This window comes from Chinchilla lanigera, unplaced genomic scaffold, assembly GCF_000276665.1.
Source record: "Chinchilla lanigera isolate Chin_1 unplaced genomic scaffold, ChiLan1.0 scaffold00081, whole genome shotgun sequence".
Taxonomy (NCBI): Eukaryota; Metazoa; Chordata; class Mammalia; order Rodentia; family Chinchillidae; genus Chinchilla; species Chinchilla lanigera.
The window spans coordinates 8,435,208-8,447,330 of NW_004955482.1; the positions used below are offsets into that span (position 1 = coordinate 8,435,208).

At 41.5% G+C, this 12,123-nt stretch overlaps 2 protein-coding genes across 6 annotated transcripts in view; one reads left to right on the forward strand and one right to left on the reverse strand.

Annotated features, from left to right (window-relative positions):
- The window catches only part of Tmem116 (transmembrane protein 116), a 183,715-nt gene that overhangs the window by 46,762 nt on the left and 124,830 nt on the right, over positions 1-12,123 (reverse strand). The gene's annotated exons all lie outside the window — the stretch shown is intronic.
- Positions 2,132-7,678, forward strand: LOC102004603 (disintegrin and metalloproteinase domain-containing protein 1a-like). The gene has a single exon (XM_005403177.1). It carries the CDS (start codon positions 4,523-4,525, stop codon positions 7,085-7,087), a length of 2,565 nt encoding a protein of 854 aa, XP_005403234.1. The 5' UTR covers positions 2,132-4,522; the 3' UTR covers positions 7,088-7,678.

Here is a 12,123-nt window from a genome sequence, read left to right on the forward strand (position 1 = left end):
CGGTTGCTCTTGTGTATTTACTCACTACTTCATTGGTAGATTAGTTCTGTTGCCAAGAAATTGTTGTGTATCCATCATTGGAGACGACCTGCTGGAATTTGCAGGGTACACACTTGGGGGCCTAAGGAGCCAGTTATCATAATAAAAGAGACAGGGAGCTGTGTGGTCATTTTTCTTGCACTTAATTCCCCAGAGAAAAGTGACAACATTTTCTTTTTATCATATTTATTAAAAGGGTATTGATGTATTTCTTACATCTAATGAGATTCACTTCTGGGTTTATTCTTTACAGGTTTAGGGAGAGCTTCCCTGTCCCCTTAGTGGACCTAAGGTCCCACTTGTTCTCTCCCTTCCCCCTTATCCCTCACTTGCTATATCACTTATTTTTCTTTCTCCTCTGCTTCACTTTTTGGGGTGCCCTTCCTGAGAAAGTTATATATAACAGAAACTGTACTATTAGACTAGCATATAAAGATACATAGTATTTTTAGCTGCTCTTTTTCTCTATTATGTTTCTTCCTGAATTTCTTACTGGCATCCCCTGGTCTGTATTTATTTTCTTCAGTACCCTTCATTTTTAGAAAGCATGGTTCTGGCCCAGAATATGGCTGTTTGACTGAAAAATTCTAGTTTTCTGTTGTACATATGGATGCAACTCTTTATTTTTAAGCAGTATTTGGTGGGTACCTATGTTGATAGGTAGAAGAGCTAACAGGCAAACTTCAGTTTATGCACAGGGTGGCAGTATAAGTAGTCTGAGTTACTCAGTTTTATTCCATCACATTCTCTTTAGTCAAAGTTGATCCCAAAGAATTCACTCCTTTTGTAATCCCTCCATTTTGCTGAGTATGTCTTCAGGGTGACATTTTGTTAGTATGTCCCACATATATGAGACTGACTGTGGGAACATAAATGAGAACACATGGTGTCGATGGGCAGGGTGGTGCACGTCTGTAATCCCAGCACTCAGGAAGCTGAGACCAGGGGATCGCCAGGAGTTCGAAGCCAGCCTGGGCTACATAGTATGTTCAAGGCCAGACTGAACTGTGTCACAGGACCCTGTCTCAAAAAATAAAACAAAAACAAAAACCAGAAAAGAACAAACATAGTGTCTTTTAAGAATTACATTATTACACTGATGCCTTTTTATCTTGCAGAATATGTAATTCAAGGTATTTTTTTGAAGGAGGTTCACCAATCTTAGGTGACTGATAGCTGTTACAAGGGGAAACACTGCTAGAAGAATGGGTAGCAAAATCTGAGTTAGGCAGTAAAGAAAAAATTCTTTTCCATTTACCAACCAGAAAACTTAGCTGAATTGATTTAAGAGCCTAGTCAGCTTTTCAGTAAAATCATTTTTTGCAGTCATGGAAAGCTGCATTTGTTTCTGTAATGTCTTAACATCTGTAGTGTTCCTATCTTAGGACAGAGGTTCAAGATTCCATTGGGGAAAGAAGGCAATAAGTATATCTGTTACTTTTTAGAGAACCTGGCAGCATACAGTGTACAATTAACTTACCAAATTTATCATTTAGGTATATTCTAAAGGCTTAGATGATTGTCTCCCCCCCACCCCCTTTGGTTTTTTTTTCTGGTACCGGGAATTGAACTCACGACCTTGTGCTCGCCAGGCAGGCACTGTGTCACTGAGCTAAATCCCCAGCCCCAGATGATTGTCTTTGGTGTGATGAATTTTAGGCATAATGTAAAAGAGTTTACAAAATAATGCTTCCTTTTGAGCATCAGTTGCCCATGTTGCACTCACTTCAGGCTGAATTCATCTGGCCTCCAAAATGAGAGCTATGTGCTTCCAGCATAGTGCTGTGAAAACTCTGGAGGGTGCCCCAGCTGTTGTAACTCAAAAATGGGACCTGTCTTGTAGAGATCCTTCAAAACAGTAGCTCCCAACAAGCACTATTGTCTTCAAAGTATGGTTTTGTTTGTATATTCCTAGGCTAATAGTAAATTTTTCTTTAACATATGAGTCAAGTTTGCCAATAATGCAAAAGTCACACATAACTAGAAATGAAATTATGTCTTATTGTCAGGTGTGGTGGTACACACCTATAATCCCAGCACTTGGGAGGCTGAAGCAGGAGGATCGTTGGGAGTTTGAGACCAGCCTGGGCTACAAAGTGAGCTTGAGGCCAGCCTGAACTGCATAGCAAGAATCTGTCTCAAAAAGACAAAAAACAAGAAAAAGAACTTCTTACGTTTTATAGCCTGTCTCTCTAACCCCTATACTTGTAGAAACACTGCAGGAATAGTTCTTACAGTAGTAGGTTTCAACCTCCAGTTTCCTGATGATTCAACCTGCTTATTAAAACTATTACTAGTCCTGAAGTACTTTTACATTATCCACAGTTATATGACTGCTTAATGTAGAACAACATATGTCTTTTTGACTGTTAGATTGTATGACTATGGGGAATGCCTGTCAGAAGTTTATGTTTTGAAATACACAGAGGAGGAATTGCTTTTCAAGAGAGTTTATATTGCTTGTATTTTTTTGTTTGTTTGTTTGTTTTTTGCGACAGGGTCTTGCCATGTAGTTCAGGCTGGCCTTGAACTTACATACTGTGTAGCCCATAGTACATACTATGTAGCATAGATAGCTGATAGCTGTTACATACTGTAGTTTAGATACACAGTATGTCCATACTGTCTAGCCTTGAACTTGCAGTGATCCTTCTGCCTCTGCCTCCCGAGTGGTGGGATTATAGGCATGCACTACCATGCCCAGCCTTGTAACTTGTATTCATATAAGAAAGAACAAGTAGAAGTTGAATAGTAGGTACTGCTGATCAAAGAAATCAAAAGATTTAAGTCATATCTTGTGTGTCAGTGTATTTACCAAAGAAAATGTGTTTCAACTTAAGAATTGGAAAATTGGATATTTTAATTATATATTTTTAATTTATTTTTTATATATATTTTTTAATTTAAAAAGAGTGTTCTCCCATTATTGATTCTTGATTTTTGTTGTTGTTCCACTACTATTTTTGCCCTACCTGTTTTGGTTAGACACAGGGAAATACCTGATAATTCCCATAATATATAAAGAGGTTTGCTCTTACATAAGCTACAAAACGAAAATAAGTCCAGCTGGAAATCATTTCACCATTATTGTTATAAATTTTTAAATGGGTTTGTGATGACAGTATGAATTTGTTTGCTAGATGTTAATGAAATATTTTACTATTTGTACCAGAAATTAAGTATTATTATTTGAGGATAAATGGTGCATCGTATGGTACCATATGATTTCTTTCTGAATCAGGGCATTTCTCCATTTTCAGGTATTACCACCCTGTATTTTAAAAGTTTTACACTGTAAATATTTGACTTAAGATAAAATTATTTTTATGTAAAAGATGTAGACTCTTATTTTAGTGAATCTTAGAATGCACAGGAGGATGAATAAGTGGGCAGGTAATTGGTAGACAGAGCTTTTTTCTTTTAAGTTTATAATGCTAAACACAGCCAAGGAAATTAACATCAAAAACCAAACCCAAGGACTTCCAGACATAAAAATAAAATAAACTAGATATGGTAGTACATGGCTGTAATGCCAGGACGCAGGAGGCTGAGGCAGGATCGTCATGAGTTAGGCCAGCCTGGCCTGTATAGTGAATTCAAAAGCTAGCCTGAACTACATAGTGAGACCCTTTAAAAAAAAAAAAAAAAAAAATTTAGAGTTCTTACATAGCTCATTTTTATGGTAACTGATTAATCAGTTTGTTTTTATCCTACATTTTGTTATTACATTAAAGCAGCTGGGAAGAACTGACATTCAATCCCCTATATTTCCACACTGAAATAAGATAATTTCATTTAGCATTTATGTCTGTTCCTTAGGAAAAGTATGTGGTAGACAAGAATTGTATTTATAGGCAGATAAGATGTCTAAACTCATTTCTTAAGAACAAAGGATAATGGGGACATCCAAAGGCCATCCACATACAGTTTTTCTTGAATTAAAGGGAAAAAAGTTCATGGACAAAGTGGGGTTGAACTGAGAAAGAGTACCCTGAATACTATGGAAAGGAAGAAAAAACAGTGGCAACAGAGAACTCTGCCTACTTCAGAGATCTCTAGAGAACCCCTCTCCCCCTTTCCTGGGCCCCCTTCAGAATGCTGGGTTTCAAAGAATGAGCATATTAACGAATATCAGGAGTCCTATGGCCTGGGGAGAATATAGGATAATTTGCCTGCATTAAACTACTGGCTGACTCACTACAGGTCTTCTATTTGGGTCATCTCTGCATGACCATCAAATTTAGCCAAGGAACATTACAGTTGTGGCTGTTGAAAGAAATTCCTATACTATCAAAGGCCAAGAGAGAAGCAGGAATAGAAAGAAACAGCCTGAAGGCCATAAGGTTCAGAGTTCGACAGCATCTACCCAGGAAGGAACCAACGTAGATCTGGAGATAATAATACCCACCTCTCTAAAGGTGGCTTGTCAGAGAGCAGCTGCTGATAGGCATAGACCTGTGTTACCAGCTAATTTATTAGGACCATGTTGGTGGCAGCATCACTGGGAGACTCTACCACCATCCTGTCTTTACAGAAAAAGCAAGTGGCCTTGGGGGAAGCTAAGATAAAGTTTCAGATTTGTGATGCCCAAAAGTGGAAAAGGAGGCTCAGGCCAGTACCAAGACATTCATATTCTGTGTTAAGGATCTCCATGCTGTTGGTAATGCTTATACCTAGCATGTACTGCTTAGGACCAGGACATTACTCTTCCTATGAAATAGTCATCCCCAAGAGTCTGGCAGTCAAGGGAAGTGAAGCCCCAGGGGAAAAGATATCTTATACGCTACTTATGCAAGGCCAACAGCAGCTGGTTCACCTGAAGGTAAAGAGAGACTATTTTGTGGAGGATTTTCCAGTCTATAGTTACCACAATGGCATCCTGGAGCAAGAAACACCTTCCATCTCACATGACTGTCACTATGAAGGCCACATAGAAGGAGCGCCGGGTTCATTTGTGTCTGTCAATACCTGTTCAGGTCTCAGGGGCATCCTGATCAAGGAGAACACATCCTATGGCATTGAGCCCATACTCTCTTCCAAACAGTTCGAACATGCGTTATACACCACGGCACATCAAGCTCGAGTCTCCTGCAGTGTCTCTGCCAGAGACAGTCAAGCGGTGTCCACCAGCTGGCAGCAGGGGAGCAGGAAGCCTCCCAATCTACAGGCCCTGTCCTACTTGTGGTCACACACCAAGTATGTGGAGATGTTTGTTGTGGTCAACAACCAGCGGTTCCAGATGTGGGGCAGCGATGTCAAGGAGACAGTGCAGAGAGTGGTGGGCATCGTTGCTCTGGCCAACACCTTTACTCGAGGAATAAACACAGAGGTGGTGCTGGCTGGGATGGAGATTTGGACCGAGGGGGATCTGACAGAGGTCCCAGTGGACCTGCGAGTTACACTCAGGAACTTCAATCGCTGGAGACAAGAGGAGCTCTTCCCTCGTGTGAGGCACGATGTCGCCCACTTGATCGTTGGGCATCCTCCTGGCGAGACCTCGGGTCGGGCATTTCTCAACGGAGCCTGTTCAAGTGGTTTTGCAGCGGCTGTCGAAGCTTTCCATCACGAAGATGCCCTCCTGTCTGCAGCGCTCATGGCCCACCAGCTTGGGCACAACCTGGGCATTCAGCATGACCACTCAGACTGCGTTTGTAGAGATAAGCACTTCTGCCTCATGCAGGAAAGCATCACTAAAGAAAGTGGCTTTAGCAACTGTAGCTCTGACTACTTCTACCATTTCCTTCACGAACACAGAGGGGCCTGCCTATTCAACAAGCGGAGGCACACAGGCCGCAGGCACAGGGACGCCAGTTGTGGGGATGGTGTGGTGGAGGCTCCGGAGCAGTGTGACTGCGGTTCTGCTTGTGACAGTGACCCATGCTGTGAACCAACGTGTACACTGAAGGAGCATGCGCAGTGTGGTCATGGACTCTGCTGCGACAACTGCAATTTCAAAAAGGAGGGGGATGTATGTCGTTTTGCTTATGACGACTGTGACCTCTCAGAATACTGTGACGGTACTTCTGCAGAATGTCCTGAAGACAGCTACAAGGAAAACGGCACACTGTGTAATGGAATTTACTATTGCTTTGGGGGTCAGTGTAAGGACCCTGACAGACAGTGCATGCGTCTGTTTGGGTATCCTGCAAGATCTGCCCCAGAGGGCTGTTACATGTCAATGAACAGTGAAGGGAACCGCTTTGGAAACTGTGGCCGTCCCACTAAGGCTAATCCAGAATATATTCGTTGTGGCAGGAATAATACATTTTGTGGAAAACTTGTATGTACAGACGTTGCAGTCCTGCCACCAATGTTGTCGGATTACACACTGATCCAGGTTGCTCACGGGGATGATTGGTGCTGGAGCATGGATTCCCGTAACGCCACCGAATATGATGTGGAAGATGGTAGTTACTGTGCCCCAGATAAATTATGTATTGATTACGTCTGCACTGAATATTCTGTGTCCCACCAATACTGCGATTCAGGGTCACTGTGTCATGGGAATGGCATATGCAACAATCTAAGACACTGCCATTGTGATGACGGCTTTGCACCCCCTGATTGTATATATCCAGGATATGGGGGTAGTGTGGACAGTGGGCCTATTGTTAAGTTACCTGAGAAAAAATTTAGTACAAATATCACTGATTTTACTATTAGGGGTAGAGACATGAGCTTGAAAGTGATAGTACTCGTAGTCCCTTCATTTTTTTTCTTTGTACTGTGTTCTCTACTTGTACTTATTTATCTCTGGTCTGAAGTAGAGGATGTGCTGGCATCAGAGAAGTCAGAGGAATCATTCAGTTCTTCTGAGATCCCATCAGAGGTGTCAGCTGAGGAGGACCTGCTACCTAAGGAGGCCCCGCCACCCAAAGAGGCCCCGCCACCCAAAGAGGCCCCGCCACCCAAGGAGGCCCTGCCACCCGAGGCGGCCCCGCCACTTGAAGAGGCCCTGCCACCTGAGGCAGCCCCTCCACCCAAGGCCCCCCCCTCACTACCACCCGAGGCCCCACCACCACCTGAGGCAGCATCTCCACCCACATAGGCTCTGCCTAAAGCTCCAGAAAAGCCTGCACCAAAAGAGGAAGCAAGTGAAGAGCATGAAAACCCCGAGGCAGAATTTTAATGGAGGATGAAGCCAAATACATTAAAATGCCTTAGCGAACCAATGTGAAGTAACAATTTATATCTGCAGTGGCTTTGACTGGACTGTATTACTAATGGAAAGGAGGAGATTATCCCATTTTTAATATACATTGAAATATAGATAACAATATAAATTGGTTATATTTTCATATATGAAATGGTGCATAAAATATTCTGTATTTTTGCTGTTTTACTTTTCATGAAACAATTTTATTTAAACTCTTTTCATGGATCATTGCTGTCAATGTTTTGTATCAATTTTCAAATTGATGTTCAGAGTATGTTATCATCCATCTGCATTGTCTGATACAATGTATTATCTGTACTGACATTGCTGTAACTGAGTTACTCATCCCAATTATAACTGCTGTTTTGTTACCAGTGTTACTTGTGATTTGAATACACTATTTGCTCTTGTCAGTTTCTGTTCATGAAATGTTAATTTTTAAACAATAAAAGGTTTTTCTTCCAGGTGAGGCAACATTCCAGACTCCAAGTAGCCTAGTACTTGAGGTTCTTTTGTTTTGGGGGTTCTCTGTAAGGGGTTAGATGTGATCCATGGATATCTAACATACCAGTCTGAGTGCCTAAGAGAGGGCAGCTAAACTGAGCAGAAAACCCCTGGCACAGTACTGAGTTCATGTTTGAGGTATTCATTTTATTTTTGCTCTTTTCTATTGAATTTGGTATTTGGTATACTAATATCCATAGAATGCCTCTATAGGTAACAAAACTTTGATGTAGTGGTTACTAAAGCAAGCACAGAGCAAGTACTCTCTTAGAATATATTACTCTTTCTGTGCCAGGCACTATGTTAAATATTTTACATTTAAAATCTTAATCTTCCCAAGTTCTCTGTGAAAACTCCATCTTGAGATGGAGAAAAGATAGGCAAAAGAGCCAGCTGGGTGTGTGGCGCACGCCTGTAATCCCAGCACTCAAGAGGCTGAAGCAGAAGGGTCACTGTGAGTTCACGGCCAGCCGGGGCTACAAAGTGAGCTTGAGACCAACCTGAACTGCATAGCGACACTCTGTCCCAAAAAGACAAAAAAAAAAAAGTTGTACTTATATATGTATTATAAAAGTTTAAAGACATAAAATGTAATTAGAAGTATAATATTATAATTTTATAGTATAAGTTGTGTATGTAGAAGGCAAAACTAAGAAATGTGAGCAGAGATGACTGTGATCTTGTCTTCTTTTTAAGTGTGATCTTGTCTTTTGTGGTAGCAATTTGCTCACATTTCTGCCAGCTCTTCCCACTTCCCACAGTTCCAGGAGTGTGGTTTCTAACAGGCCCCATCCCTGAAAACATCTGCACTCACTCTGGGGGAACTGGGTCTCTTCTTCAACCCACAGCCTTGAGACTGTGGCTGCTGATGCCAAAAGCCCAGCATTACCTGTGCCTGTCCCTTGGAACTGGGGAAAGTCTCAAGTGTGTCCCTTGGAGGGAAGTGTCAAGTGTGTCTGTCACACAGCTCCAAACACAGCGCTATCAGGGACTCAAACCCCAGCATGACCTGTGATCACTTGGCAGAACTAGGGAGTCCTCTCCTTCGTCCTCAGCCTTCAGACTGAAGCTACTCATCCGAAGAGCCCTGGCATCCCCCAAGCATGGGCCTACAGAACCAAGGGAAGGTCCCATCTGCATCCTGCAGCTCCAGGATTATCACTCCCAGTGCCATAAGCCTTGGTCCCATCAGAACTTGCCCTATGTGACAGTGACATTCTTATCCATGTCCTGTAAGTCCAGGATTGCAGATAACAAAGCCAAAAGCCGTTACCACATGCACTTGACCAGCAAGGTGTAGGGGAAATCTCCATGTGATACACCTCCAGGGGTGTAAATACCAGTGCCATAAGCCCAAATGTTAACTGCAAACCAGGAGGACCTAAGGAAGATCTTCATGGCCTACAGACTTGGGACCATAGATGCTCTGGTTGTTATTTGTGCTTGTCCCTTGGGAGGTAAAGAAGTTACCAGATGGGTTCCATCGGTCCAGGAAAGTGGTGAACAGCACCACAAGCCCCACCACCACCACAATCACCTCATGGGACCTAGGGAAAGTCTCCTTTGTGTTCCACAACCTCGAGTCCATGGTTACTCGTGCCATAGAACCTGGTATCACTTGTGCTCATCCATCAAAACCTGGAGAAGATCCCATCCCCTACTGGGGCTCCAGAACTATGGCTGCTAGTGTAACAGGCCTAGACACCTTCTGCATTCATTTTTAGTGCCCCAAGGAAGGTCTCCTTCACATTCTATGGATTAAAGTCTGCGGCTATTGATGGCACAACCCTTTGTATTAGCTGTGCTTGTTCCAACGGACCTGGGACAGTTCTCTCCACATCCTGCACCATCAAGATTGTGGCAGCTGTGACCATAAGTCCTAGTTGTATCAGTGCCCCACTATATGGAGCCTAAGGACAGGCAATTTTGGAAGGCTCTGTTTACTCCAAAGTCGTATAACCATATTCAAGAACTGCTGCAGTCTACACTATTGAGACATTCACTGATATTGCTGACATCAATCAAAGCCAAAGAAATCCTACAGAGGCTATATTTTTGAGCTTCTCTATAACTGAAGCCAAAGTGCCTACCTTACAGAACCTAATATCTCTTCTACTTAAAAGTATCTTTCCTTACAATAGTTACTCCATAAAATTGGAACAGACAACCATTACAGTACTTGTGCAGATATCAATGTAGGGACACAAGAAATGGGAAAGAAAATGTGAAACAATAATGTGAAACAGTATTGTGAAACAATGAAATAGGTCAGACTTTAAAGGAAATCTATGAAATCCCTGAAGAATTCAAAATAATCATTGTTAGAAAACTCAGTGAGATGCAAGGGTATACAAATAAACAATGCAAAGAAATAAGAATACCAATTCAGGGTATGTATTAGTAACTGACACAACAGACAGACCCATAAGAAAGAACCAAGCTGGGTGCAGTGCTGTATGCCTGTAATCTCAGCTACTTGAGAGGCTGAGCCAGGAGGATTGCAAGTTTGAGGCCAGCCTGGATAGCATACTTAGACCTGTCTCAAAATAAAATAAAAGAAGCTAAAGATATAATTCAGTGACAGAGCAGTTGCTTAGCATGCTTGCTGAGGCACTGGGTTCAATCCTTCCTACTGATAAAAAGATCATGAATCTTGAAGCTGTGGTTTTGAGCCCCAAATGACCTCTCCCTGAATGAGCACTTCAATAACACTTTTTTTTTTGAGACAAGGTCTCAGTATGCAGTTCAGACTGGCCTTGAGCTCACTTTGTAGCCCAGGCTGGCCTTGAACTCGCAACAGTCCTCCTGCCTCAGCCTCCCGAGTGCTGGGATTACAGGTGTGCATTACCACACCCAGTTCTTTAATACCAGACTATAAAGAAGAATGAATTTGAGGACAGGTCTTTTGAATTAATCCAGTCACACATAAACAAAAGTGAGAAGAAAAGGAAGGAGGACAGATGGAGGAAGAGGAGGAGGGAAAAGGAAGAGAAGGGAAGGAGGAAAGGAAAAGAAAAACAGGGAGGCAGAAGGAAGGGGAGAAGAAAGAAGATGAATGAGGAAAGCCTATGAGACTCACAGGCTACTGTCAAATGCTTTTTGGGAATTTGAGAAAGTGAAGAAAAGGATAAGGGCGCTGAAAACCTGGTTCATGAAAAAATAGCCACAAATCTCTTGAATCTTCAAAGTCATATAGATTTGTAGATACAAAAGGCTCAAAAGATCCTAGCTAATCTAGCATAGACAAGGTACTGGGTACAATATCTAGCACCCCCCCCCAAAAAAATCCCAAATAGATTCAACCAAAATAAACCATTACCAAGTATATTATTTTTCAAATGTCAAAAGTACAAGATGGAATTCTAAAACTAGCACACACACACACACACACACACACACACACACACACAAAGTGTCAAGTCAAATATAAAGGAATGTCCATTTAGACTTACCGCAGAAACCATACAGGCCAGAAGAGAACAGAATGATATATTCAAAGTCCTGACAGAGGGTCAGGCATAGTGGCGCACGTCTGTAATCCCAGCACTTGAGAGGCCTAGGCTGGAGAATCACTGTGAGTTTGAGGCCAACCTGAACTACATAGTGAAACAATGTCTCAAAAAGAAAAAAAAAAAGTCCTGACACAAAAAGAAAACTATCAACCATGAGTACTGTACTCAGAAAAATTATTCTTCAAATATTAGAATCAGAAACTGAGTGAATTCGTTACCACCAGGCCAGTCCTACAAAGAACAGTTAAAGCAGTACTGCATCAGCTATGGAAGGGTTATCCAACATCATGAAAACACATAAATGTACACAAAACAAATCTAAATTAGTAAAAGGAAATAATAAAGATCAAAAGATCAAAGTAGAAAGCAATAAAATAAAAAAGAAAATAAAAAAAATCAATGAAACAGTTGGTTTTTTTAAAGAATATACAAAATTGGCAAACTCTTAGCTAATAAAGAAAAAAGAAGACCCAAATAAATAAACAGATGAAAAAAGATATACACAGTTGATACCACAAAAATACACGAATCATAAAAACTATTACAGCCAGATTTGGTGGCACATGCCTGTAATCCCAGCACTTGGGAGGCTGAGGCAGGAAGATTGACATGAGTTCAAGGTCAGTTTGGGCTATACAGTGAGTTCAAGGCCAGCCTGAACTACACTGTAATCAATCAATCAGTCAATCAATCAATCAAATTGCAATCAAAAAATAAAAATACACACAAGATAGCTAAGATAATTATATTATAATTTCTATTGGCTTATTGAAAGAACAGTTAATGATTAATTGTTTGATCAATCTTGCATACCTATATCTGGTAATCTGAGCAACTTATTAAAGATAACAATAAGTAGGGACTGGGGATTTAGCTCAGCGGCAAAAGCGCCTGCCTGGCAAGCGCAAGGTC